Below are 23381 nucleotides of genomic sequence, written 5' to 3'. Positions count from 1 at the left end.
ACTATATGGTTGTATTTATATATATACAGTGCGATGTTATTTTTTGGTTTGTTGCAGGTCTGTTCACAAGTGTAACGCATGCTGATTATGTATTTATATTTTCATATACAAGATCTTGATTTTGTAATATAATTGAATGATTTCCAAATTAAGATTGAGTATTGAGCGGAAGAAAACGTGATGAAGGTAAGTTATCATTTTTTGAATGTCTAAATTGGTTATCAACGAATTGAGTAATACAGGCAAATATTTACAATACTCCGGCAACGATCAATTTATCGTAAATTATGATGAAATCGTGTAACTAGATAATGTCAGAATTATTTCCCGGTGTCTTATATCATCGACCGGTACGATTTGATTGGAATTTATAAAGTGACAGACGTTTCATTACGTTGTTAACGCGCACGTGTTGCCGTTTTTCTTGCTTCAGATTGATCATGAAATCGTCGGTAGGCAAGAATGTCAATGATTGCGGCAGCTAAAATTTAATCTCAAGTTGGTGCAAAACAAGATAACGACCAACCATGAATAAGTTTAGTGTTCCACCAGATTTGGATCTGGACGATCCAAGGTTTAGAATTAGACCTTATCAACAAATTGTGGCATCGTGCACTGGTGCTGTCATCACATCTGTTTTTGGTAAGTGAATTATTATAATCACAGGTAAAGTATAGTATAGATTTTAATTTGATAGAAAACCGATCATCATAACAAAATATGTATATTGAATTTATCAATTCAAACTTGTGAAACAATGCTAAACATTTTCTTATGTATATGTATACCATGAGTAAGTATAGAGCAATTAGTTTCTATTTTTACTATTGATGGCATTATAATCATATTTTGCGCAGAGTCCTCGACAAAAATAGTGCCTTGAATTATAAATGCATTGGACACGTCTGTAATATAATTTAAAATACTAAAAAATTCGAATAAGTTGTGTATTATGATTAATATAATGATACTTTGTTTTCAAGTTACTCCTTTGGATGTGGTCAAAATTCGTCTACAAGCACAACAGAAAGCTATGCTTTCGAATAAATGCTTCCTTTATTGCAACGGTTTGATGGACCACTTGTGTCCTTGTCCAAATGGTAGAGGTCCAGCATGGGCCAGTGGAAATGGAAAGTTCAATGGCACCATAGTAAGTGAAATGAATCATAATCTTATGATAATGATATACATTAACATATCAATATTCACAGGATGCCTTTATGAAAATTGGCAAAAACGAAGGAATTCTTTCTTTGTGGAGTGGTCTAAGTCCTACTCTTGTTTTAGCTGTACCTGCAACTATAGTATACTTCGTTTCGTACGAGCAACTAAGATTATATTTTAAGGTAAACAGAAGATTTTGCTTAACCTTGCTCGCGCACTTTCATTCATCTTCTAATGTCGTACATCTTTTCCAGGATCAATATAATAAGAAATTTTTGAAAGAAAAAAATAGCGTTAAGACCGCGGAGCAGCCATTCTGGATTCCTATGTTTGCTGGTGCCACAGCACGTGTTTGGGCTGCTACTTTGGTTAGCCCATTAGAATTAATTAGGACGAAAATGCAATCGCAAAGATTAAGTTATGCAGGTACCTTCGATGTAAAATATTTTTTACAACCGCTTCAAAATGCTCTTCTACGATCCGTGTTGTTCGAGCTATAAATTTATACGCCTTATTTCCAGAAATATTGCAAGCATTGAAAACTGTTGTCAGGAATAGTGGTATATCTGGGTTATGGATGGGATTAGGCAGCACTCTTCTGCGCGACGTACCTTTTAGTGCAATTTATTGGTTAAATTACGAGACTATAAAGCAAACATTTCGTGGGGCACAACAAACTTTTACTTTTAATCTTGCAGCGGGTGCTATGGCAGGATCCGTACGTGCACACCATACGATTTGATTCTCAGTGAATTAACTTTGTTATTAAAATACGTTTGTTTTACAGGTAGCTGCGTTTTTAACGATACCGTTCGACGTAGTAAAGACACATAGACAAATAGAAATGGGTGAGAAGGAGATTTATTCAGGTGGTAGTCTCTGAACTAATTTGTCAAAGTTCAAACTGTTTAAAGAATTATTTTGTAGGAATATCGAACGAAGTTCAAATTAACTGTATCATCAATCTCACTTGCAGATAAACCCGGACGTAGTCGTGGAACCTGGCCCGTAATAAGGAAAATCTACAGACAAAACGGCGTCAAAGGCTTGTACACGGGATTGATTCCGCGGATAATCAAAGTGGCACCAGCCTGCGCTATCATGATCGCGACATTCGAACACGGCAAGCGATTCTTTCAAACGTACAACGCTAACACGATACTAGAACGTGAAAATGACTTACAGTACCTACGACACAAAAAGGACGGCGACGAATGATATGTATATTTTGTTATGTACCATAAAACGAATTTAAACGTAACGAATAAATTTTATTCAAAAACTTCTGCGGGCGCTTTCCATTGGAACCGTATCCTTCCATCGACATTTCAAATTTTAAGCCGACTCCATACGGCGATTCTGCTCATAGCGCCTTTATGCATTCTCATGGACGAATACTCTATGGCTTCCATGTGTGCACATATGTACGTAACCGAAGTTAAATCACCAGTAACTACATATATACATGTATGTAGTCAAACGAGCGTTTGTATTCGCAAACGATTTCGTTAAAATTGAATGGTTTTCTAAGAGATTCAATGGGAAAAGGATTTTGTTGGAGGAGATGAGAATTGACCGTAAATAATAATTCCGAATTAAATAGAGAATACGTTGCCGGAAATGCGCGACGGGTGTGGAATCGATCAGTAATTGCAGATAAAACGGCGTTCGGCTAAATTCGGTTGGTCGATACCGCGAGTCGGCGATCCTCGGCCCGTTGGAAGTGGCGAATAGGTCATTGCACGGAAGTCGGTTCTTCTCGGTCTGTCGGGATAGGCTGTTCGTGGACTCGGTTCGTTCTCTAGTCACTCACGAATTCAACATTCCAAAGGCCGGGTCTTCTTACCGCCTCTTCGACATTGTCCTCTGGTAAGTCCGACCGCCCGCCTGGTTGAACACCGTGGTAAATTCAACGAAATTTTCGGAAATATCCCGTGGATTCTCGGGTCGGCTCGTTTTCGCGTCGAATCGTCTACAGAAATACGATTTATTCATTAATATTTCTCGCGATATAATCGTCGAGAAAACTGGTCGTACGGGTCCGGCCATCGAGGAGGAACACGAGCAGTAGCCATTTTACTAGTGTATCGTTCGATCTTCTGCTCTACATTCCCAGTAATTATCGCTGCCCTGGCAACGGAGAAATCGTTATTTTTCACGGTTCAATTTCGATCTTGCTACCCTCCGCGAACCCCCCTGTGTCGAACGATTTAGTATATCGCGTTACGTAATCCCCGTTCGCGCATACAGTTTGCGGCCCGTAGCGGTTCTTCAGTATAGATCGCGGGGTGTGCACGCGTCTCACGTACGAACTCGAGGCTGTCTCTTTGTTTAAACGTTGTCGTCCGGTCGTTTTGCAGGTACTCTCTCAGCGACCACATAACGTCAAACGTCACCATGTTCGCTTGCACCCGATTCATCGCACCTCTCGCCAGGTCCACCGTGAGTAGAAAATTGTTTTAACTGTTTTTGTCCAGCTCGCACGTCCACGAGATTATTATATAACACGTTCCGTTGTGATTCCGGATCGTTTTCGCAGTTGGTTTCTGGAACCAAGAGCTACATCCGGCCGCTGAGCAGTGCCGTGGTCAACCACAGCCAAATTCTCCAACAAAATCAAATCCAGAGCCAGGTGAGTCTTGTATGGGGGCTGCAGCTTACATTTTTACACATTGCATAACCTCTTTCCCGTGCGAGGTTACATAAGCGACTTTACTCTTGCATTCGAACACTTTTCGTGAATTAAAAGAGAAATAATTAATCGATTCAAGCTGAGCATACGAGCATTCGTAAACTGCATACTTTTGTATTGACATTGTCTGTTGATGCATGGTTCGTTAATGATTGCTGAAGCCATGACACTGGGAATGTGTGATGAGACTAAGATTCATTAGAGACGAAATGATGAAGTAAAATATTTTAATTTACGTAACGATCGATCGAAAAAATAGTTTCACGTGAAATTGATTATTTGAATTCAAAAGTTTCTATTTTTTTATCTTGTCAAGCTTGCACCTGCAGTTTGAAAATTAAAGCGAATGCGGTTTGTTCGGGAAATCTTGATTTTCATTGAAGATGGAATAAATTTAGCTTGATTCTTTCGGTGAATTGACAAATATGCTACATTGCAGTGGTGATTATATAAGCCACATTGTTGCAGTGTAGAGATACTTAGGTAACCTAGAACTATTTTGAACCATAGATACCCTCATCACTTACAACAATAAAAATTGATGTACAAAAAGCTTTATATTTTTGAAATGTGTAATGTGAAACCATCTTTAACTTAATAATGCTTTACCGCATAATTGGTACGAAAATTACCTTTCCAATTATTTTCTGCAGTCACCTATTCTGCGTAACTTCCAAACTTCCACAATCAGCCGTGACATTGACTCCGCTGCCAAGTTCATCGGTGCCGGTGCAGCCACCGTTGGTGTCGCTGGATCAGGTATAGAATAATTAAAAAAAAGCATACTCTTACGTTCCTTTGATGGTGCCATTTTTTGCAGACTTAATTCCTGTTTCTCGTTCCTTTGTAATAATCTTTCTTCCAGGGGTTGGTATTGGATTAATTTTTGGTTCCCTGATTCTTGCTTATGCCAAAAACCCATCCCTGAAACAGCAGGTGTTCAGCTATGCTGTTCTCGGTTTTGCGTTATCAGAGGCAATGGGACTTTTCTGCCTAATGATAGCGTTCCTTTTATTGTTTGTCGTTTAGTCCCTACTTCCTTGAGCACCTCCTGATCACAGTACAGTTATAAATTTGTGTTTAAATGTACGTTTCTGGTTTGAAAAATACTGAGAAAATCCCTGTTACGATTTTAGGTGCTGGAATTGGTTCGGTATTCGGATCTTTGATCATTGGTTATGCCAGGAATCCTTCTCTCAAGCAGCAGCTTTTCTCGTACGCCATCTTGGGCTTTGCCCTGTCCGAGGCCATGGGTCTTTTCTGCCTTATGATGGCCTTCCTGCTCTTGTTCGCGTTCTAAGTCATCAAAATCGCATAAGAAATTTCTGATAGTTTTAGTGCGTCACTGCCAAGATACAGCGTCTTCTGACTCTGATTGGGGAACAGCGGAGGTTGTTCTTGGTAAACGGGATGCCATGAAATCATTAGAGGAAGCTCGATTATCTGGTTCGCCGGGGTGTGCGACGGTACGACAACAAATTCACCTAAATATTACCCGGGCTGTACACACGTGTCGAAAACATCGATCGGACCGTCTTACCCCCATCAAGCCTTTTGACTTGTTCGTAATCATTTCATGGTTTACTGTGTCTCATGTAGCGTAATTCACATTGTTATAAAAAAAAAGCAAATCAGTATAACGAACGAATAAGACGTTACTGGAAGTTTATTAAAAAAGAGAAAAGAAAAAAACAGCCTCACTTGCATACCCCCATACATAATACGCACGTTACGTATTTGACATTAATATACCGATCCAAAAGAGTAGTACTACACTTTTGAACGTTTTTGTTACCCGGATATGGCTTATCATTGTGCCGTCGCGTGCGCACGTTGTTGAGGTAACTCTTGACAAAGAACTGTACAGTGATATCGAATAAACACTTTTGTCGTGAAAATATTCTTTATTGTATTGCATCATTTATTTCAATTCTCCTTCTCCTCGATAGCTCGACGACGTTCCGTGAGGGTTAATTAGAAATTATCATTGGTCAAAATTGTGAAAAAAAAAGTGAAACTCACGACACTTAATTTTTTCATCTGTGCCTATAATAAAAATTTAAAATATGCCTTTTGTAGATCTAAATAAGTTATAATACATGCAGAAAGTTTCTTCAAAATCGATTAAGATGATATCAAACTTATGTTCAAAAATTTTTTAATTTACGTTAAAACTTATGTCGAACATACGATTACGATACAAGCATATAAATGAGTACACATATGATTGTTTTCTATGTGTGTTTATTAAATATGAAATGTAAATTAGAGAACAGTTGTTGATAACATATTCAACATAGGCCAAATGCATCTAGGCATTATTCTAGTAATTAAAGTGAAATTTTGTAGTCATTAATTTATTCGATTGAAATAGCTGGTAGTATTAACGAATTATATTGGAGACTTTACATTAATATGTATCTATGCATAAATTGAACATAGCAAATATAACTTCAAAGTTCAATGTTTATGGATTTACAAGGGTACCGTATATAATTTTATACAGTAATGCGTGAAATGCTTTATGCGTTACTTTCTCATCTATATGAGACAATAGGTGAATGCTCTCCAAGGATAATACGAGTGAATTAGAAGTAATGTTTACTTAAAAAATGTAAGTGAAGTCTTTTGTCTTTATTCATTTAAAAACGTTCTCCGTCGCAGTTTTTTAATGAACTTTACATGTTTTAGTTTAAAAATTAAACCGATATTATTATATCTCTTTAAGCAGACATATCGTGACATACGGTATCGTAAAAAAAAGTTAATTTACAGTATTTCCAAAACCTATTTGCGATTCTCCTAAATTGTTGTGTGGTAACATGTTAAGTTGATCTAGAAGGTTTTCCCTTTCTCGTAGACAGGACCACGCCTTTTCCTGTTCTTTTTTTGTCAATGGCACTTTCCGTTGTTTCGACAGCATCAATTTCTTGTAATGTTCTATCACCTCGTTATCAGCCGTACTGATCTTTCTTTTCAACGCTTGTCGTTTACTCTCCTCCTGCGCCAAATTCAGCAGCCTTTTCAGTTGCATTACATTATGATTAGAAAGAGCAGTAAGCTCTTGTTGGCATCTTTTAATTTCCGTCAAAATTTCGTCATCGTCTTGGCCTTTTTTCTGTGCGTCTGGCTCTAAAATTCCCTGTTCAACAAGTTCTTTGTGCATCCTTAATTCTAGATTAATAGAGTTCTGAATAGTAAGGTCCCTTAAAACGGGAGGGTCACTATCCCTGAAGAGTTTGTTATCTGTGTTGTTATTTGCAACGTACACATTTTCTTCCAGCAAAGCAGAGACCAGTCTCTGGGTCAGGGGTCCTGCTATACTATGTGCTTTTTTGTCATTTTTCCCTACTAACAAAGACACATCGGAACGACTTTTCTTCTTGTCCCTGTTTGGATTCGCCGCATCCTCCTCTTGCAATAAATCGTTATGCGCCCACATTAGACTATAGTGTCTGCCCAGTGGAGGAATCTTCTTGAATTCGCTGATATCGCTGTGCGTAGCGATTAATTCTTCTAATAACTTTATGTCGTCCGGCATAATGTCCGTACAGTATGGGTCGACGGATGCCCAAAACTTGTTCGGGGTATCGTTTTTTGGTAGAAGTAACTTTGGCGATTCAGATTTCGAACCTTCGATTCTAGACATTTCATGGACATTTGGAATGACCTGAGAATTCGAACTAGCTACGGCTTTCTGTTTGAAAAGCTTTGCTGGTAAAGGCGATTGAGTTTTAGTGTTAAGTTCCTTTGGTTTAAACTTTTCTTCTCGAACTTTCTTGTCCAGAAGCGAAAGACCCTTGCCGCTCTTGGATCTTCTGTCTCTCCGTTCTTCCGCCGACGACAAGTTCGCTATCTCTTCTTGAATCATACGATGCCGCACAACGACGGAGGAGAGAAGCATTTCTAATTCTAGTTGCAGTGTATCCAGGTCTTCCATTCCAACACCTTCTTCCACGTTTCGCTGTAGAATGCTGGTATATCTTGGAAGAAGACGGCTGTTGTCGACAATTTTTAAAATAGATAGAGACATTGTTGTCTCCATGCTTTCCGAGCTTGTGTCTGAATTAAGCGTCGATGACTGTACAGTCTTCCCGCTCTCTCTGACTTTGACAACAGCTTTTTTGGAACTTTGCTTGCCTTTACCCGACATGGTGGTAAACGTAATACAAGTAGTGAATGTTCTGGTATTGGTCACGTTGTTACTATACTAAGAAACGTTCATTTTTAAATAATTTCACTACCATTGCCTCATTTTCCTCCCATTTTCATACTTAAATCCTTTACCTCTTTAGTAATTTGATTCTTCAGTTCGTCATCGACCGAGAACTTCAGCGTTACCTCAAGAAGTTTAATTGTCATTCAGGTTTGGTTTGTTATCTTCAATTTGTCAATAATTCATTGTTTGAAGACGTCGTCGCGTATTATAGGTTACGAGGTATCCACAATCAATTTCGACAATGACTGTTTTGTTCAACTGAGACAACAATATACAGAATGGACCGATCGATTTTCACCCAATTCTAACCAATCGGATAAAATGTAGCTTTATTTTCATAAGTTTATTAACAAAATATTGTTTATTCCAACTACCTAAACACCCACATGAAAGCGCGATAGTGGACCAATGGTGTCACCTAACGGCGAATTAACCAAAATAGTCTGCAGGAAAGTGTCTGCTTTCGCGGGAATAATTTTAAATTGAAGTCATACATATCCCTTACACGAAGTTATAATTATATTAGACAGATCAAATGAAATTCGAATCACATTTGGCAACCAAGTTGCTTGGTTGCTTCCATAACCTACACAACTGCAGTTACCGCATCTGCTACTGTGTAAAATAGATTGAAATATATAAACTTTGGTGAGAAAAAGAAGTTTCTTTTTAATTGCTACTATTTTGTAATAGTCTAGCAATGTAAAAATTTGCACAAACGTTCATAACCTCTTAACTAATAATTAATTATACAAATAAGTTGCGAGACGAGTTTTTGTACCCAATACTTATGACGTCATTTACAGTTTCTGTCACCGAACCTTCAATTTTACGCATCAACATGACATTTAAACAATTTATTTATGATAAACGATAAGGACATTGACGGAAATGATGCATTCATTAATAAAGTTTTGATGATGTTCAATCAGAATCTGAAATGTTTCGAATTTATGTAAGAAATTACAGTGGGGTCATAGGTCAAAGTGTAAAGTGTAAATAATGAAAAGGTGTACAGTGACGTTTAAGAAAAAATATAAATTATGGCTGAAAAAGGAGCGCATTTAACTGGAACTACGTTCATAAGACCCTCTATATTCGAAATTATAGCTCAGGAATCGTTTGCGTCAACTGTTCAACCGGCCTTTAAAAAACTTTTTTCGGTAGGTTATGTTTACTGATAATTTGTCTAATTAGTTAATCATAAATATTATTAATACATTAGTAATATACTGATAAATTATGTATACAGTAATAGTAATAATCGATAATGTATTATCAACAAAGTTTTTCTTCTAGTTTATTTTGTCGTTTAATCCTGAACGATATGGACACCTTCTCAGATGGACCGATGAAGCTTATTTAATTTTTAATATAATTCTCCAAAGACATTATTTTAAAAAATATTGTAAATATCTAATTCCTGTTATATTTTTTAATAATTTAAAAAATGATAGTTATTATCATTATATATATATAAATTTCAGCTGCTTCTTTTTCTGAAGCATTTTATGGCTTGAAACGTATAGCAATAAAGGATTCCAAAATTAAACATAAATTATCGAACAGGCAAGAGAAACTATGTTTGATATTAACTGTTTTATTCCCATATTTAAAAAACAAGCTCCAACAATTAAGTCAGAGGTATCAACTGGAAAAAATAGATGGTTCTGTTCCAGAATCCGTAAGTATTAACATTTATAATTCATTAAGACAAATACTTTCTAAGATTAATTTGTTCTTACAGAAATGGCAGAAACTATATCGTGATTGCGTTGTCAAGGGGTACACTATAAGCTTCATGATATATGAATTTATGGTATTGTACAATTATATACTTTATATTGCTGGGAAATCAGTATATCAGTCACCACTTCTGAGACTTTTATCTGTTACGTTAACTTATGCTGTACCAGTACCTGTGCTAAGCATTGCCGATCTGTTACGAAAAATAAAACACAATTCCTTTGGCGTCAGTGATAGTATAGATATACTTCAACGATCTGTAACTACATCTCTAGAATTTGGGGCATTCTTCCTTCAATTTGTATCGTGGTGGACTCAGGAGCATTACGAGAAAAGTTTGATGACCTTACCTGTTCCACCACCGCCAAAGGTAAGAATCATCATTAGACAGTTAGCGACAAACTGGAGTGAAATTGGAAGTGGAGTGCTATGTCAGTGCCTAAATTGTAGTAAAAATTGATTTTCAAGTTCAGTAAAGAAATTGTATTGATCATATATGACTGATGTGGCACTCAAAGTGTTAATATATTTAATAAATAGAAAATAACATAACAGTATTGAATGCACATGAGTGCAAAATCATCATACTCGCTTTATCACGAATTTTTCACAAATTAATGCTGACTCCTATTAGATTCCAGAAGTAGCCAAACAATATAAAGGGAAATGTCCCGTTTGTTGTAAAGAGTTCAGAGTGCCTGTGGTACTTTCCATTTCTGGGTATGTACACGTTTCATAAAAAATAATATCGAAAATGCAAGTAAAGAATTGTATTCTATAAACATTAAATTTTACAGATACGCATTCTGCTATCAGTGTATTCTTCCTGTGATACGCGAAACTAAAAAGTGCCCAGTGACGAGTTATCCGGCTGACGAGGACGATTTGATACGTTTGTACTTAGATTAAGCGACGCATAAAATTGTTTAGATACGCTGTAAATACGAATAAAGAGGCATTTTTATTCTTAAAATATTTTATGGTTAATTTATGGAGGAGAGTAAAAGTTGATCGGCAACACCAATGAAAATATCGGTATATTTATTGCATATTATATCGTAAAGTTTAATATTAACCTGGAGTCTAAGGAAGAAAACATGGCATCGATTATAAAGTATACTAATTGATTAAGCAGTTGTGAATTACATTTACAGGTACATTCAACTATATTACAGAAAATACTGATTATGGCCGAAGCACTTTTCGATTAGCATCCAATACACTCGCGTACGCGAATCACAGACAACGGCGCCAGAAGTTCCAGCTATCGAATCCAATTACAAACACTCGCACCACATTTTTGGTCAAGATTCTTACGCAACATAATTATATTCAGTACGGAATACTAAAAATTCAACGATTCTCTAAAATCTACGAAGCAAATTGGTTTATAACATGAAAGAGCTACGTTCCAAAAATTTAACAATTTGTATACAATTATCTTCGTACGATTAAATAATCAGTGTTCGAGTAACAGTTTCATAAGAACATGCAGTGTTTTCTATGAAAGGCACTTTTGTATTGCTTCAAACAACAAACATTCCAGAGTGTGGACAATAAAAAATTCTCACACATAAGATTGTTAAGTATTATCTCTCGTACTGAATTATTTGAGTAAATTTGAAGAATTAAAAACGAATAAATTGTTGTAAAAGGGAAAGGATAAAATGATATTTTAGGAATGCAGGTTTACAAAATATACGCAATGCTTAATATTGCATACAAGTTAAAATCCTTTCTTTTTATAGTATTTTCTGTATTTATGAAAAATATTTTTTTTTCGTAATAATTTTCCATTGAATTGTGTAATTATAAAAATATCTAGGAACGTCGAATCTATTACTACAAAAAATTATCATTCACTTATTCTCGCATCGAATGTTTAAAATTCACGAACTCCTTATATTGCTTTCTATAAAGAAATAAGTGAAAACTCCTATAATAAAATACTCGAACACTGAGTTCTCTATCACATTGATAGGAACATTCCTTTTCAAGGCCACAATTAATGCACAAAAGTTCTACTGCTCTAGTCTAATCAAACTAACTATACCGTAGCATGTCGTTTCATGGCGTAAAAATCGTTTAACAACATTTCGCTTTACATCTATACACAGATTTCTTAACAGAATGTCAACGTACACGCTCATGCATTGGTCAACAATTTGAAAATTTAATTTCTTTCCCTAGTAACATTAAAAACACGAATTTACGAGCACAACCTACTTTATCTTTTTATGTGAAAGCTACATAAACATCGACAGTCTTTTTAAAAAAACTTACTTCCGTAAAAGTGACCGGTGCACGAGTATGTATTGCCCTCACCATTATCAGACTTTCGAGAGTATAATCAACGCTTTATCATAATTTCTTACGTGGTCAGTATATCGTATTATAAAAAATTCCCTGTCAGTTTAAACAATTTTTTGACACTGTATATTCACTTTACAAAATTGATATACTATGTAAACGAGCGGATCATTTTAAAAATTGGTGTAACAATTAAAAATCAAATCGAAATATTTATTGCCATTTCTAGTCGTGATTCTGGTGGATAGCCAGAGTTAATTTTCATAAGTTGTTTGACTAGACTGCTGCTTCAATGCATTGCAAAGGACATGCATTCAATAATTTCATATTTGAATAGTACTAACAGTTTTCGACAGCAACAGTATCTATGCATGCTTTATAATATCGCTAGTCCTGTGTAACACCAAGGAATATATAAAAAATATAGAAGCATTAAGAAATACATGCGATATCAAACATTAGAGTTTCACCGATAACATTTATGTTTCAGAAAAATATAAATTCTCTATTCCGCACGTATGTGCTTTTACTTGACTCTACTGACTTAACTTTATCTACACGCTTTGCACAGGTTTTTAACAGATCTCTATGGAAACAATGATACAGGTTTTGCACTCCAAATTCACCATTTTGCAGATCATATTCACCTTTATCGCAAACCAACTTCACCCTTTTGAAATTCAAAGTTTCATTGCGTGTAAAAATGGACAGATGTAAAATAGTTATTTGACAGTGTACTGTATACATAATCTCATCTATAATGGTTCTTCCATCGCTTCTTGTGGTAATTTATTATGAATAATCATTATGACAATCTGAAGAGGTAATCGTTGCAAGAATGACTAAGAACATCCACTGAATGTTCATAGTTTGAAGAGTCAAAAGAAACTTCTTCAATAGGGTTCTTTACTGAAGAGTATGGTGATAGAGATAGTAAAGTGTACATTCTTCAGATTATGTTCAGTCAATTTTTGACAAAATCAAATTTTCTGATAAAATCACAACAAAATTGTGTTATTACATTCTCGAGTCGTCCACAAGATCAATTTGATTTGCAAAAGGATGAATTTGGTCTGTAAAAGGGTGAGATTAATCTGTAAAAAAAAAAAGATGAATTTGGTGTGCATAAAGGTTAATATTCGAGTGAAAAATCTGTACGTCGGGGCGCTTTCAGGAATTAACCTTAAGTCTATCTATAATCGTAACACCTAGAGAGTCTAAGTTGTAATTTTGATTTCTGCGTATGTACTCTAGCAAAAGTCGTTCGAAATCCAAAGTTACTTCAGCAGTTACGTGCAAATAGACGACGGTGTACAGTGAAATTGCAAGCTCAGGAGAAAGGAAACGTTTTTTGTTGTTTTTTTTTTTACTGAGATTACCGTTCAATGAGAAAGCTAACGTATGGGCTAATAATAACTTCGACGGTTTAAATATTAGTAAGTAAATCGAACGGTTACTAATGCATACGAATGAAGCAAAATGTACAGATAGTTATGTATAGGTGAAACGTACGTTCCAGTATTCTACAACGTATACATACGCACGTGTTTAACATGATTTCTATGTCTCATAGCTCTCATACCCGATCGTATGTTACTTCGTTTCTTGTTGCGTCCACATAAGTGTCTATTCGTTTTTCAAATGTAGGTAGAACTATAATTCCTCGAAAAATGCGACTCTGGCCTTGGTCGATCCAGACTTCACTTTTTTCAACGTACTATACTTGTTTTCACCGAGTCGCACTTGTTCCTCGTGCAACTGATCTAATTCGCACTGTTTCTCCCCGACTTTCATCACCTCGATCTCTGTGCGCAATTCTCTCAGCTGTTCCTGCAAGTGTTTGCTCTTCTCCCAATAGTCTACTCTTTCTTTCTCAATTTCTAAGGACAGTTGGTCAACGTCACCGTCGGCGATTAGATCGTACGACGTCAAGTCTGCTGGCAACGGTTCTGCGTCCAGTTGTAACGTTTGAAGATCCGCTTGCAAGTCTGACGGAAGTACTTGCGTCGATGGGAATAGATTTGGCACGGACTGTAACACAAAGTATACAAAAATTAAGGATGATTTGTAACTCATCTTTGAGCAGGTATTCCAGTTTTTCATCTTAAAAACGATTTATTTTACTATTTAAATTTATTTACTATTTATACGATGATTTATTTTACTTTTATTCCTCTAGCTTTTCCGGAAGAATAACTGAAAGTTCGCACAGAAACAGCCTCTCGAAAATGAAAGTACCTCCTCAGTGGAGTGCGAAATCTACTCACGGCTATGGTGGCAGTGTAAGCATTTCTGCTGAGGAACTCCAGCAGCTTTTCCTTCGCTTCTTTTTCTGCGATACGTGCACGCAACAACTCGTCTTTCAGCTTCTCAGCCTCCGCAGCTCTTCTCTCCGACTCTTGCACCAATCTTTCAGTTAGCAATTCGGCTTCCCTAGTCTTTCTCTCTAGGTGAACCTTCTCCTCTTCTGTCTTCATATTGTTCAATCGTATACGCGTAATCTCCTGTTCTGCCTCTGAAGCTTTCTGGCTCAGCAACATTGCTTCCTCTTCAGCAACGCGGCTCTTCTCGGCCAGCAGGTCTGCAGTCTCTTCGGATCTTCTCTGTAATAAATTTCAAAACCTGATACTAAACTTCCTTTTGGTACAGCACAATTATTGAAAATCCTATTAATAGACTTCCAGTAGATAAAGATGTTGAAAACCACGATTATCTTACAAGTGCTTCATTGGCTAGTCGAATCTCTTCTTGGTATTGCAGTAGTCGTTGTTCCATAGCTGCTTTTTCCCTTTCCGCTGCCTCTCTGAGTTGTTTCTCTCGTGCCAGCTTGTTTCTTTCAATTTGTCTCCTATCAAAATAAAAATTGTTACAGCGGATGCAAAGTACGAAGTATCTTTCCAGCAAATGCTCGTACAAACATTGCGTTGTTCTAAAGGCAGCTCATAATTCGTATAAATAAGTGTATACTGACCTGAACATACATTTATCTAATTATTCTTAGATTTCAGATCCTACAAAATGTTAAATAAAAAAAAAAGAAAAGAAGGAACAGTTGTTACAAATTAAGTACAGATTATATGTTTGCAGATGTCAATTAATAAAGCATTATGGCTTAATATGTAACATGCTGATTAATTAGATTAATTAAAGGCATCAATGTGGTAGTAAAATAAAACACAGTATTATAATAGATGGAAAACTCACCTTGACTTTTCTTCTTTGGCCTGCGCCTTCATCTGCTGTACCTCCATCGAATCTGGCTTGCGTCTCCTCATAAACAGATCGTGATTGCCGATACACAGGTCCAGGATCTTAACAAATAAGATGTGAGCAGCTTTGTCATTGCTATGTTCGTTCAATCCTAAAGCTATCAAACCCTTCACCCAGCTGCCAACATCTGACTGTGTTTTTACCAGTTTATTCATGCGAACTTTCTGCGAGAAGAAGACGAAGTTCGGCGACGTCTTTTCCACCGGCTTAATTACGAACTTCTTGTCGTCGAAGCTAATATGCCGGATCTCTGACCACGTGAACGTAGTTTTCGGGGCCAACTTGTTCTCCTTCTCATAGATATTCAATCCCAGGGCTGTGACTCCCAGCCAAAGGTCAGTCTCTTTCTTGTTCTAAAATTTCGGTTATGTTAGAAAACGTAATATTTCAGTTCAACGATTTCATTTCATTCCAACGAGGATACTTACGCTAATAGGAAAATAATTAACACCATACATGTCCAGGTCTTGAGCAATCTTAAGATACTCCATCTCCGCTTCGTCTCTAGACATACCTCGATGATCCGCGTACCATATTTTTATTCTTTCTTCCCACATTTCGGGAGTCATCTGATACTGGTCTATAACCCGCTGTGGCAGCAAGTCCTCGCTGGCAAGCATTCCAGGACGATAAGATACTTCATCGTAGTCACCGTACTGAGAAAATATAGCATACATCAGACCTTTGTTATTTGTTGTTGAATGTAAATCAAGAATTATTTCAGCAGCAAATCTTAATCGTTTTGCAGTGTAATCCATGCAGTGTAATCGCACTGTTCAGATTTCATGTCATGTTAAAGTAAATAGTTACTTACCTTTGCTTGCACCGCATAAGAAGCTAACAACACGGATGCTTCAGGTGGACAATAAATGTCCATAGAAAGAATAGCTTGTTTCACTTGGAGAAAGAATAAATGTTGGGTCACCTCTTGAACTAATTCTTCGGCAACGTCTTCTGGATAAAACTTTGCCAAGAACATGAAGGGTGTGGTGGGTTGTTGAGAGATGCATTGATCTTGAACTATAATACATTTGAGATTAGTTTCCATTGACAATGTATCGTTTGTTCACGAAAAGAAGGCGCATAAAAACTCGCTGTTACCCCACTGTAGAAACGTGCGCCTTCTTTTCATGGACGAATGATACACGACGCACAGATTAGATTGGCTAGTTCAAGAGTTTACCTTTCTTGTCTAGTTTCAGCCAAGATATGAATCCTTTGGCATCTTCGTACTGAAGCCCAAAATACCATGTTTCTCTTAATCCTATAGTACGGCAGACTAAATCAAAGAGATCCCTTCCCGTTGATCTCCACTGAAGATGAAACGTATCGTCAGCAGATCTTTACATAACATGTAGAAGCAAGGTAACCCGAGAATTATGAAGTCTAACTAACCTCTAAATTGAATTCCAGCTCAGCATCCAAGGTACAGACTTTAACGGGGAAAGATTTTCCAGATTTTTTCCTTCGAAACGGTGGCATTTTACTCCTCATTATGTTCACTCAACATCACGAAAAACAAAGGTAATCAGTATCGCATAAAAAAAAATAAAAGAAAAAAGTGAAGCTACTAAAGGGTTGTTAATAAGACTTTGCCAAGCGTTATAATTGTTTATAAATTTCTCTCTCGAGAAAGAGAAAAAGAGAGAAGCTCGAATGATAGATAACCTTACCTACGCATTCGCAGCATATTGACCAAATACATTGAAACGTGTAATTAAAATTTTGTCGACTCGATCCTTGCGACAGACCATCACAATTTTGGCTGAGGGTTTCTTCATTGAATCATCACATCGTGTCGTTCTTTTTCAAGACTTTATTTCTAAAGCAAAAAAGAAAACGGAGAGGGCAACACCACGCAGAACTGTCTCTGCCAACAGAAACCGTCTTCAGTTTCTTGTTTCGAAACAGTTTATTTCCACTAATTTCAACCGATTCGAGTAATTTCGCTCTCAGCAGTGACTGCACTGTCACTGTAGACGCCTCTACCACTTCTTTGTTTATCATCGGTTTTAAATCTGCACTACCGATCGAACGCAATTTCGATTTTAACAGAAACGAAATATTTACAGTATCGTGAAAAGAAACTCGTGCACGAGTCGATCTGTTCGTTAAAAGTTTAATCTTAATTAAAAAGTTGAGATTAGTCATGTTTCTTACATAGAGTTTCATTTATAATTATATCACGGTCCAGTATGTAATTTGTTATCTTATATTTGGTGAGGACACGATAGATTAAAAAGTATTGGCTTCAATAATAAAACTTTCCATTTCAGATACGTACTTTATATCACTTTATCTTTTCAATTAAAGTTTCGAAGTTTCAAATGTGTATTCCACTAGTTCCAAAAAATACTATCGAATTGAGAACCGTTGTTCGCACAATGGCGGCCTCCTTGTCTGTTAAAATTGAAGTAATGTAGGTGTAGTCACGAATGAAACTAGGAATAGTTGTTAAATCATTACTGGTGGTAAACACGTTTCTGATCGAACATATGTACATTTAAGACGAGTGTCGTGTATTTCAAAGATTGAAACGAGAGGAAAGTTTATACTACATATATATATATATATACGGTGGTAAGTTTGACAAGATATCCGTCGATTTAAACGACATTTTTTCTACTTTGTTATGACACATTTGGCAAGTCGATTATTAGCAATTTACAAAATTCAATGAATCAATTCGTCGAGTGATAAGTGATAAGTGATAATCAAGTGTTTTAAATCATTATTCTTTTGTTGCTAGTGTCTCTTGTACCTGGATATAAAGCTATCTTACCAACTGGTTCTCCACACCAGTTAACAAGTGCCCAACCTATTAAAAATATTATGCTTATTGTATAGTCGAAAAATGGTAAAGTTGTACGCATTATCTGTTTTACATAAAAAGCCTACGTCGGCGACAACCTTAAAGGCTGCCTACGATGTTGAGTCATTCTCATTCTTCCAAAGGGGAAGCGTTAAAGAATTTATGGGTTTTGTAAGTAAAACCATTGTCGAGAGGACTCAGATCAGTTCCAGACAAAGTGTAAAAGAAGGAGGTAAGATCCACAAAGATATAATGTTTGTATTCATAATAATTACATGTACAGTGGAACCTAGGTACATAATTTGAAAACCTCTGTAAGATGAAAATTTTCTTCGTTCACTGTATATAATGATTTCAAGTAATAAAGTGAACTTGTTTGCAGACTACATGTGTCATGTATATGTGAGAGCGGACAATTTATCTGCAGTTCTTATATCGGATCATGAGTATCCCAAGAGAGTAGCTCACACGTTGATTACAAAATTCATGGACGAATTTGCTACAAAATATCCAAGTTCGACATGGGAAACTCTTACCGAAGCGACTACCGATTTCCCACAACTTAACTTGTACCTAGCGAAGTACCAAAATCCAAACGAAGCGGATGCTCTTACTAAAATGCAAAATGACTTGGATGAAACAAAAATTATTTTGGTGAGTGACACAGAAAATAACAGTGTGAATAGTTCTTTTCATAATTATTTCTTATACAATTTACAGCAAAATACATTAGAGGCTGTCCTTCAAAGAGGAGAGAAATTGGATGATCTTGTTTCAAAATCGGAGGGACTTAGTGCACAGTCGAAAGCGTTCTATAAGACTGCACGAAAAACTAATTCTTGTTGCAGTTTAGCCCCTTGAAAGCTTTTATCGACGAATCATGCTGACTGTGCTTCAGCAAACATACATTGTCATTTTCTAATGACAGCGCAAAGTGCAAATATTTAGTATTATACATGTTTCATTAAAAGGAATAATTGAAAGATGTTTCTGGTTCTGTCATGTGCAAAGTTGAATATTAAATGTACAGATTGTTTACATATAGAATGTATGGTGGCACTTAAATGTTAAACCACTGCCGGCTTCACTTAACTGATTTTGAAGAAACGACAACTGTTATACTTGCAGACTATCTTGATTTGTACTGTTTCCCTGCAGGAATGTATCGTCCGAAAGTTGAACGATAAGGCAAATGATTCACAAACACAGATATACATTCCGATTTTATTTAGTTAAATCCTAATAGGACTTCCGAAAGTGTGGTACAAATAGAATTAATTGAAAACACCTCGCTGAAAAGAAGTAGATGTTGTAAGTACAATGTTCAGATTTGTTTATACACTAATGTGAGATGTGTTTGTCCAACTTCTTAATTTACATCACAATATAACTGGAAATATGTAGTGTCCTTTGATTTTTATAGTTGTTTGCTCCTTTAGTTGGCACATATTATTTTATAGCAAATTAAGACAAGCACTTGATTTGGTAAAGATGTTTTTTTTTAAACAATGTTTTACGATCAGAATGTACTATTTTTACAGAAACTTTATTGTTGTAATATCAATAGAAAAGGTTGATTACATCGTCTCAAATATACATTTTGTATACCTGCAGAGTGATACTGAATGAAAATGTCTTGTACGTGTGTAAATTATTATTGGTAATTTCTTTATATATATACATATATATAAAGCAAAGCATTTATACATACATACATATTATACAAATTGTACTGTTACCAAAAAGAAACGTGCAAATAACAATTTCAGTCTTTGTGGATATTTAGAATTCTAGTTTTCAAAAATCTGTACCTCGACATGTAATGTTATACTTACATATATATTTAAATTACTTGTGACTTTTGTGTATATGAGCGAATATAATTTCGTAAACAATGTATATTTTTAAGGCATGTTTTTTGTGACATGATAATGGATTAATAATAACACTATTAAGTAAATATCATGTTCTATAGATCAATAATTTACTCCACGAATTATTTACAGTTTAGAAAATATAATATACTCTTCCAGAAACGAGCTATGAAATTTTGAATCATTACTTTTTCCTCACATTCGAAAAATAAATAGAATATGGATTCATCTTAGGGAATAAATAGTATAGATGAATTACTAATTAATTTCAAATAGTTTCAGAGTTCTCTAAGTGCTGATAGGTGCAAAATCAATCGAAAGAAATAGTTTCTAAATAAATTGAAAAATATCTGCAAAAATTGACATGTTTCGAGTGTCTCTTACGATTCATTATTTAAACATTTTTGTATCATAATCTGCTTTATAGCTAATATTTCCATAAATCAAGTAATCCATACTGTTTGTTGAACGTACTTCTTTTATTATATTATAACACTAAACATAGAAATGATTATGTTCTTTTATCCGAAAGATACTCTACTTCGTTTTAACAAAATCTGAATTTACATAATCCCCGACAGTTTGCCGGCAGAAGGTTAATAACCTCTCATTTTCTTTGGTGAAAACTTTATCTCCCATTTCGGGATTGAAACCGGTTGCGAATCGTCGACTAGGGAAACGCTAAAAAAAAAAACACAATTACACATCCATAGCTTTGGTGTCATCTGATGGTAGTTTAACATTACTGTGCTCACCCTGCGCATTACGTCCTCCTCTATGTAGGACTCTTCATCGTCTAAATACAGGTCTTCGGTAACTAAAGCATCACATTCCGTCAACATGACTGTGTACAGTTCAAATCGATCCTGGTCAAGGTACTGTCTGAGATAAGCAGCATCTTCTCTGGAATTGAATACCCAGTCTTGTAGCATATCGGTTGTGTAATCGTCAAGATTCAGCTTATCTATATCTTCCGTTATGCCATTAAGATCAGCTTCCTTAGACCAATCATAAGCTAATATGTGCGTATGAGTAGACATATACTTTAAATATTTCTCTTTGTACGCTTGTTCTAAATCGGTCAAGAATTGCGTACTGAATAATTTCGATTTAACTTCTTCTGGTCTACCTCGTTGTTTAATTTTATCCTGAAGTGAGACAATACAAAACGATAATCGTAAATGAAAGTATTACACTCCGCTATAAAGTAACAAATTGATTTTACCTGAACAACCTTTACAGGTGCATCTAAATATATTATTGCATGTGGTCTTGGCAAAGAGTGTAATCCAACATTTCTCATTGTCATATAGTGGTTGTACACCATAGAAGATAAATACCCAGCCTTGACCATGGCCTCGGTAAAGACAAGGTCTGAATATGCGCATCTATTGAGGACCACACCTTGACCAGTCGATAGCATGTGGAGTACAGCGTTCATGTATTGATCCATTCTCATTAACAAAAAATGTTCTTGGAATATCCCTGTTCTCTGATCTTTGGGATTTTCCAAAAATCTTGGTAAATCAAAAGTCTTTGCTATTCGTGGCAACTCTGGATCTGCTGTTCTCAAATCGTATCCATATCTGTCGACATACAGTTGATCATGTGATGGTGGTGGCATATATAGCAGTCCGAATTCAGCTGCTATTTTTTCACAGACTTTAGTCTTCCCCATAGCAGGCGGACCGTCTACAACCAGTAATCTGGTATTGTCATCGAATCTATATGGCATTGGATCAGTGTATATGTCGATGCCTGTCCATTCCTTCTCCCAATACGGATACGGAGGAGGTTTTATATATTGCGTACTTTTCCGGTCAGCAACCTTTGTCATCAGTGCCACTTGCACTACATTGTGATTTTTTGATACCTACAAGTCAAATAATCAAGACGAAATTCCTTTTCATCATTTAAGGCTGTCGCTCGCTTAACAAAACCACACACGAAGGACACCAGATCGATGTCAACACATTTACATTATTATATGTAGTTTAAATGTAAATGTGTTCACCCATCCCCAACAGCATAGCATCGATACTCCTCTTTTTTCCTTTCTCCTCCTTTTGGTAGGAACGAACATGACGACGTGGGCCAGTGTCATTCGTGTGCTGTTAAGTAAGTTATATAATTTACAATAGTAACAAAGTCATATAGTTGATTGCTTCGATCGTAAAAACATAAATGTACAAAAAACTTGTAAAAGTTGACACAACATGATAGTTTTAGGATTATAGAATTAAATTGTACGTTCCATACAATGAGAATTTAGCAATTACATTGTCAAAACTTAAAATGACAATTGTCAAAATTAAAAAATGAAAGATTTTTCTAAAATGATTATTATACACATATTATTGCACATGTAATAATCGTTTACATGCATTTATTATAGTTCGTGGTATGTACCTTAATTATATTGGCACTGTTAACTCAGCTGTACTGTTAAGTATACTAACCTTACATAATCGATTTAAACATGCCACAGGATTCAATCTTGAGATACCGACACCAAAAATTGACGCCATTATACTGGAAGAAATGTTGTCAAGATAAAATATATTTAAATACGATTAATAAAACACAACAGTACACGCACAGTACTTACTATGAACTTATGGCAAAATACCTCCAGAAAGGTAGCCAGACCTATCCTATGCTTTCGTCCTATGCTGACGTCACAGCGATCTTGTATACATACGTATACATTGACAGTATTTCGTACAACATGCGGCGGATTCTGGTACTGACCTATCTCAACTTCTAAGTATTAAAAATTAAAAATGTTTTACACTGTCAGTGTAACTCAAAAATTCACAAAATTGTCTATGCACGTCAGAGAGTCTTTTAGCAATTGTAATGGTGGTTCAAAATTCAAAGTCATAATAATCAGAGTCCTATGAGCTCTGTATATGTCGTTAATTAACATTAAAAAGCGTAGCATGACAATAGTTCGTCTCATATGCTATAAAAAGGTGCGCTGTACTCAATAGAATGTTTGTCGAAACAATTGTCGACAGAAAACTTTACCAGAGAAGAAATGAGAGTTTTCACGCCCGGGATTTTAGTGTTCCTGGTACAGTGCTGCCCCCTAGTCTAATTTTCAGCCTGGACCAGAACCTGCATCGGCCTTTTAGCCTGGACCAGTACCTGCATCATCTTACCTGCTTCATTAGCAGCGGATTCCAAATAATTGCAGAGTGGATACTACTTCTATGTTAAAAGAGGCTCTTCTATGTACTACATAGTATGTAGGCTCCGATCCAGCCTAAGAGATGATGCAGGTTCTAATAC

The 23381-nt window shown here is 36.0% G+C and overlaps 7 protein-coding genes across 16 annotated transcripts; 4 read left to right on the top strand and 3 right to left on the bottom strand.

Moving 5' to 3' along the window:
* The first annotated feature begins 28 nt into the window (after positions 1-28).
* Positions 29-2446, top strand: LOC143358600 (solute carrier family 25 protein Shawn). 5 transcript variants are annotated; one of them, XM_076795872.1, is made up of 8 exons: positions 31-186; positions 434-642; positions 984-1150; positions 1212-1346; positions 1419-1590; positions 1686-1882; positions 1952-2012; positions 2141-2446. In XM_076795872.1, exons 2-8 carry the CDS (start codon positions 528-530, stop codon positions 2380-2382), a joined length of 1089 nt encoding a protein of 362 aa, XP_076651987.1. In that variant the 5' UTR covers positions 31-186; positions 434-527; the 3' UTR covers positions 2383-2446. The 5 variants fall into 5 exon arrangements, with proteins under 5 accessions (XP_076651984.1, XP_076651987.1, XP_076651988.1 ...); XM_076795873.1 differs by having other exon boundaries at positions 2092-2159; XM_076795871.1 differs by having other exon boundaries at positions 32-186; positions 1952-2033.
* A 425-nt stretch (positions 2447-2871) lies between these two features.
* Positions 2872-5754, top strand: Atpsync (ATP synthase, subunit C). Its single transcript, XM_076795875.1, has 5 exons — positions 2872-3033; positions 3525-3606; positions 3704-3796; positions 4510-4615; positions 4993-5754. The coding sequence occupies exons 2-5, from the start codon at positions 3562-3564 to the stop codon at positions 5154-5156; spliced, it is 408 nt and encodes a 135-aa protein (XP_076651990.1). The 5' UTR covers positions 2872-3033; positions 3525-3561; the 3' UTR covers positions 5157-5754.
* A 755-nt stretch (positions 5755-6509) lies between these two features.
* Ada3 (transcriptional adaptor 3) lies at positions 6510-8507 on the bottom strand. 2 transcript variants are annotated; one of them, XM_076795866.1, is made up of 2 exons: positions 8144-8507; positions 6510-8066 (listed from the first exon to the last, which is right to left on the bottom strand). In XM_076795866.1, the coding sequence occupies exons 1-2, from the start codon at positions 8216-8218 to the stop codon at positions 6621-6623; spliced, it is 1521 nt and encodes a 506-aa protein (XP_076651981.1). In that variant the 5' UTR covers positions 8219-8507; the 3' UTR covers positions 6510-6620. The 2 variants fall into 2 exon arrangements, with proteins under 2 accessions (XP_076651981.1, XP_076651983.1); XM_076795868.1 differs by having other exon boundaries at positions 6510-8061; positions 8144-8234.
* Positions 8508-8861: 354 nt separating this feature from the next.
* On the top strand, positions 8862-10796 carry Pex12 (peroxisomal biogenesis factor 12). Its single transcript, XM_076795874.1, has 6 exons — positions 8862-9238; positions 9375-9483; positions 9563-9759; positions 9823-10191; positions 10456-10541; positions 10619-10796. The coding sequence occupies exons 1-6, from the start codon at positions 9119-9121 to the stop codon at positions 10728-10730; spliced, it is 993 nt and encodes a 330-aa protein (XP_076651989.1). The 5' UTR covers positions 8862-9118; the 3' UTR covers positions 10731-10796.
* A 49-nt stretch (positions 10797-10845) lies between these two features.
* On the bottom strand, positions 10846-17428 carry Mer (ezrin/radixin/moesin family protein merlin). 4 transcript variants are annotated; one of them, XM_076795864.1, is made up of 10 exons: positions 17075-17424; positions 16797-16866; positions 16585-16714; positions 16216-16421; positions 15830-16057; positions 15545-15754; positions 15336-15442; positions 14850-14979; positions 14399-14734; positions 10846-14162 (listed from the first exon to the last, which is right to left on the bottom strand). In XM_076795864.1, exons 1-10 carry the CDS (start codon positions 17104-17106, stop codon positions 13785-13787), a joined length of 1827 nt encoding a protein of 608 aa, XP_076651979.1. In that variant the 5' UTR covers positions 17107-17424; the 3' UTR covers positions 10846-13784. The 4 variants fall into 4 exon arrangements, with proteins under 4 accessions (XP_076651979.1, XP_076651980.1, XP_076651977.1 ...); XM_076795865.1 differs by having other exon boundaries at positions 16797-16903; positions 17075-17423; XM_076795862.1 differs by having other exon boundaries at positions 15336-15754; positions 17075-17428.
* Positions 17429-17508: 80 nt separating this feature from the next.
* On the top strand, positions 17509-19638 carry Ykt6 (YKT6 v-SNARE homolog). Of its 2 annotated transcripts, XM_076797243.1 has the most exons (5): positions 17509-17605; positions 17636-17981; positions 18151-18445; positions 18596-18867; positions 18934-19638. In XM_076797243.1, exons 3-5 carry the CDS (start codon positions 18256-18258, stop codon positions 19072-19074), a joined length of 603 nt encoding a protein of 200 aa, XP_076653358.1. In that variant the 5' UTR covers positions 17509-17605; positions 17636-17981; positions 18151-18255; the 3' UTR covers positions 19075-19638. The 2 variants fall into 2 exon arrangements, with proteins under 2 accessions (XP_076653358.1, XP_076653359.1); XM_076797244.1 differs by lacking the exons at positions 17509-17605; positions 17636-17981 and having other exon boundaries at positions 18002-18445.
* Nd-42 (NADH dehydrogenase (ubiquinone) subunit ND-42) lies at positions 19325-22826 on the bottom strand. Its single transcript, XM_076797242.1, has 5 exons — positions 22696-22826; positions 22547-22619; positions 21313-21960; positions 20843-21235; positions 19325-20768 (listed from the first exon to the last, which is right to left on the bottom strand). Exons 2-5 carry the CDS (start codon positions 22613-22615, stop codon positions 20625-20627), a joined length of 1254 nt encoding a protein of 417 aa, XP_076653357.1. The 5' UTR covers positions 22616-22619; positions 22696-22826; the 3' UTR covers positions 19325-20624.
* Between the last annotated feature and the right edge of the window lie 555 nt (positions 22827-23381).

Source organism: Halictus rubicundus, chromosome 11, assembly GCF_050948215.1.
Source record: "Halictus rubicundus isolate RS-2024b chromosome 11, iyHalRubi1_principal, whole genome shotgun sequence".
Taxonomy (NCBI): domain Eukaryota; kingdom Metazoa; phylum Arthropoda; class Insecta; order Hymenoptera; family Halictidae; genus Halictus; species Halictus rubicundus.
The sequence above is the reverse complement of the archived record's forward strand: the minus strand, read 5'-3'. Positions and strand labels throughout refer to the sequence as shown.

Excerpts from the sequence above, each read along its gene's own strand:
- LOC143358600 (XM_076795869.1), top strand. The coding sequence starts at position 528 with ATGAATAAGTTTAGTGTTCCACCAGATTTGGATCTGGACGATCCAAGG. Across the intron at positions 643-983 it reads TGTCATCACATCTGTTTTTG|TTACTCCTTTGGATGTGGTC; the intron begins GTAAGTGAATTA and ends TTTGTTTTCAAG. Across the intron at positions 1,883-1,951 it reads CGGGTGCTATGGCAGGATCC|GTAGCTGCGTTTTTAACGAT; the intron begins GTACGTGCACAC and ends TTTGTTTTACAG.
- Atpsync (XM_076795875.1), top strand. The coding sequence starts at position 3,562 with ATGTTCGCTTGCACCCGATTCATCGCACCTCTCGCCAGGTCCACC. Across the intron at positions 3,797-4,509 it reads AAAATCAAATCCAGAGCCAG|TCACCTATTCTGCGTAACTT; the intron begins GTGAGTCTTGTA and ends TATTTTCTGCAG. Across the intron at positions 4,616-4,992 it reads CGTTGGTGTCGCTGGATCAG|GTGCTGGAATTGGTTCGGTA; the intron begins GTATAGAATAAT and ends TTACGATTTTAG.
- Ada3 (XM_076795866.1), bottom strand. The coding sequence starts at position 8,218 with ATGACAATTAAACTTCTTGAGGTAACGCTGAAGTTCTCGGTCGATGAC. Across the intron at positions 8,067-8,143 it reads AGAATCAAATTACTAAAGAG|TATAGTAACAACGTGACCAA; the intron begins GTAAAGGATTTA and ends AACGTTTCTTAG.
- Pex12 (XM_076795874.1), top strand. The coding sequence starts at position 9,119 with ATGGCTGAAAAAGGAGCGCATTTAACTGGAACTACGTTCATAAGACCC. Across the intron at positions 9,239-9,374 it reads CCTTTAAAAAACTTTTTTCG|TTTATTTTGTCGTTTAATCC; the intron begins GTAGGTTATGTT and ends TTTTTCTTCTAG. Across the intron at positions 10,192-10,455 it reads CTGTTCCACCACCGCCAAAG|ATTCCAGAAGTAGCCAAACA; the intron begins GTAAGAATCATC and ends GACTCCTATTAG.
- Mer (XM_076795862.1), bottom strand. The coding sequence starts at position 17,106 with ATGTATTTGGTCAATATGCTGCGAATGCGTAG. Across the intron at positions 16,715-16,796 it reads AGCTGGAATTCAATTTAGAG|TGGAGATCAACGGGAAGGGA; the intron begins GTTAGTTAGACT and ends TTTCATCTTCAG. Across the intron at positions 15,755-15,829 it reads TTAATTATTTTCCTATTAGC|AACAAGAAAGAGACTGACCT; the intron begins GTAAGTATCCTC and ends CCGAAATTTTAG.
- Ykt6 (XM_076797243.1), top strand. The coding sequence starts at position 18,256 with ATGGTAAAGTTGTACGCATTATCTGTTTTACATAAAAAGCCTACGTCG. Across the intron at positions 18,446-18,595 it reads ACAAAGTGTAAAAGAAGGAG|ACTACATGTGTCATGTATAT; the intron begins GTAAGATCCACA and ends ACTTGTTTGCAG. Across the intron at positions 18,868-18,933 it reads ATGAAACAAAAATTATTTTG|CAAAATACATTAGAGGCTGT; the intron begins GTGAGTGACACA and ends TACAATTTACAG.
- Nd-42 (XM_076797242.1), bottom strand. The coding sequence starts at position 22,615 with ATGGCGTCAATTTTTGGTGTCGGTATCTCAAGATTGAATCCTGTGGCA. Across the intron at positions 21,236-21,312 it reads CACCTGTAAAGGTTGTTCAG|GATAAAATTAAACAACGAGG; the intron begins GTAAAATCAATT and ends GTCTCACTTCAG. Across the intron at positions 20,769-20,842 it reads AGGAGGACGTAATGCGCAGG|CGTTTCCCTAGTCGACGATT; the intron begins GTGAGCACAGTA and ends TTTTTTTTTTAG.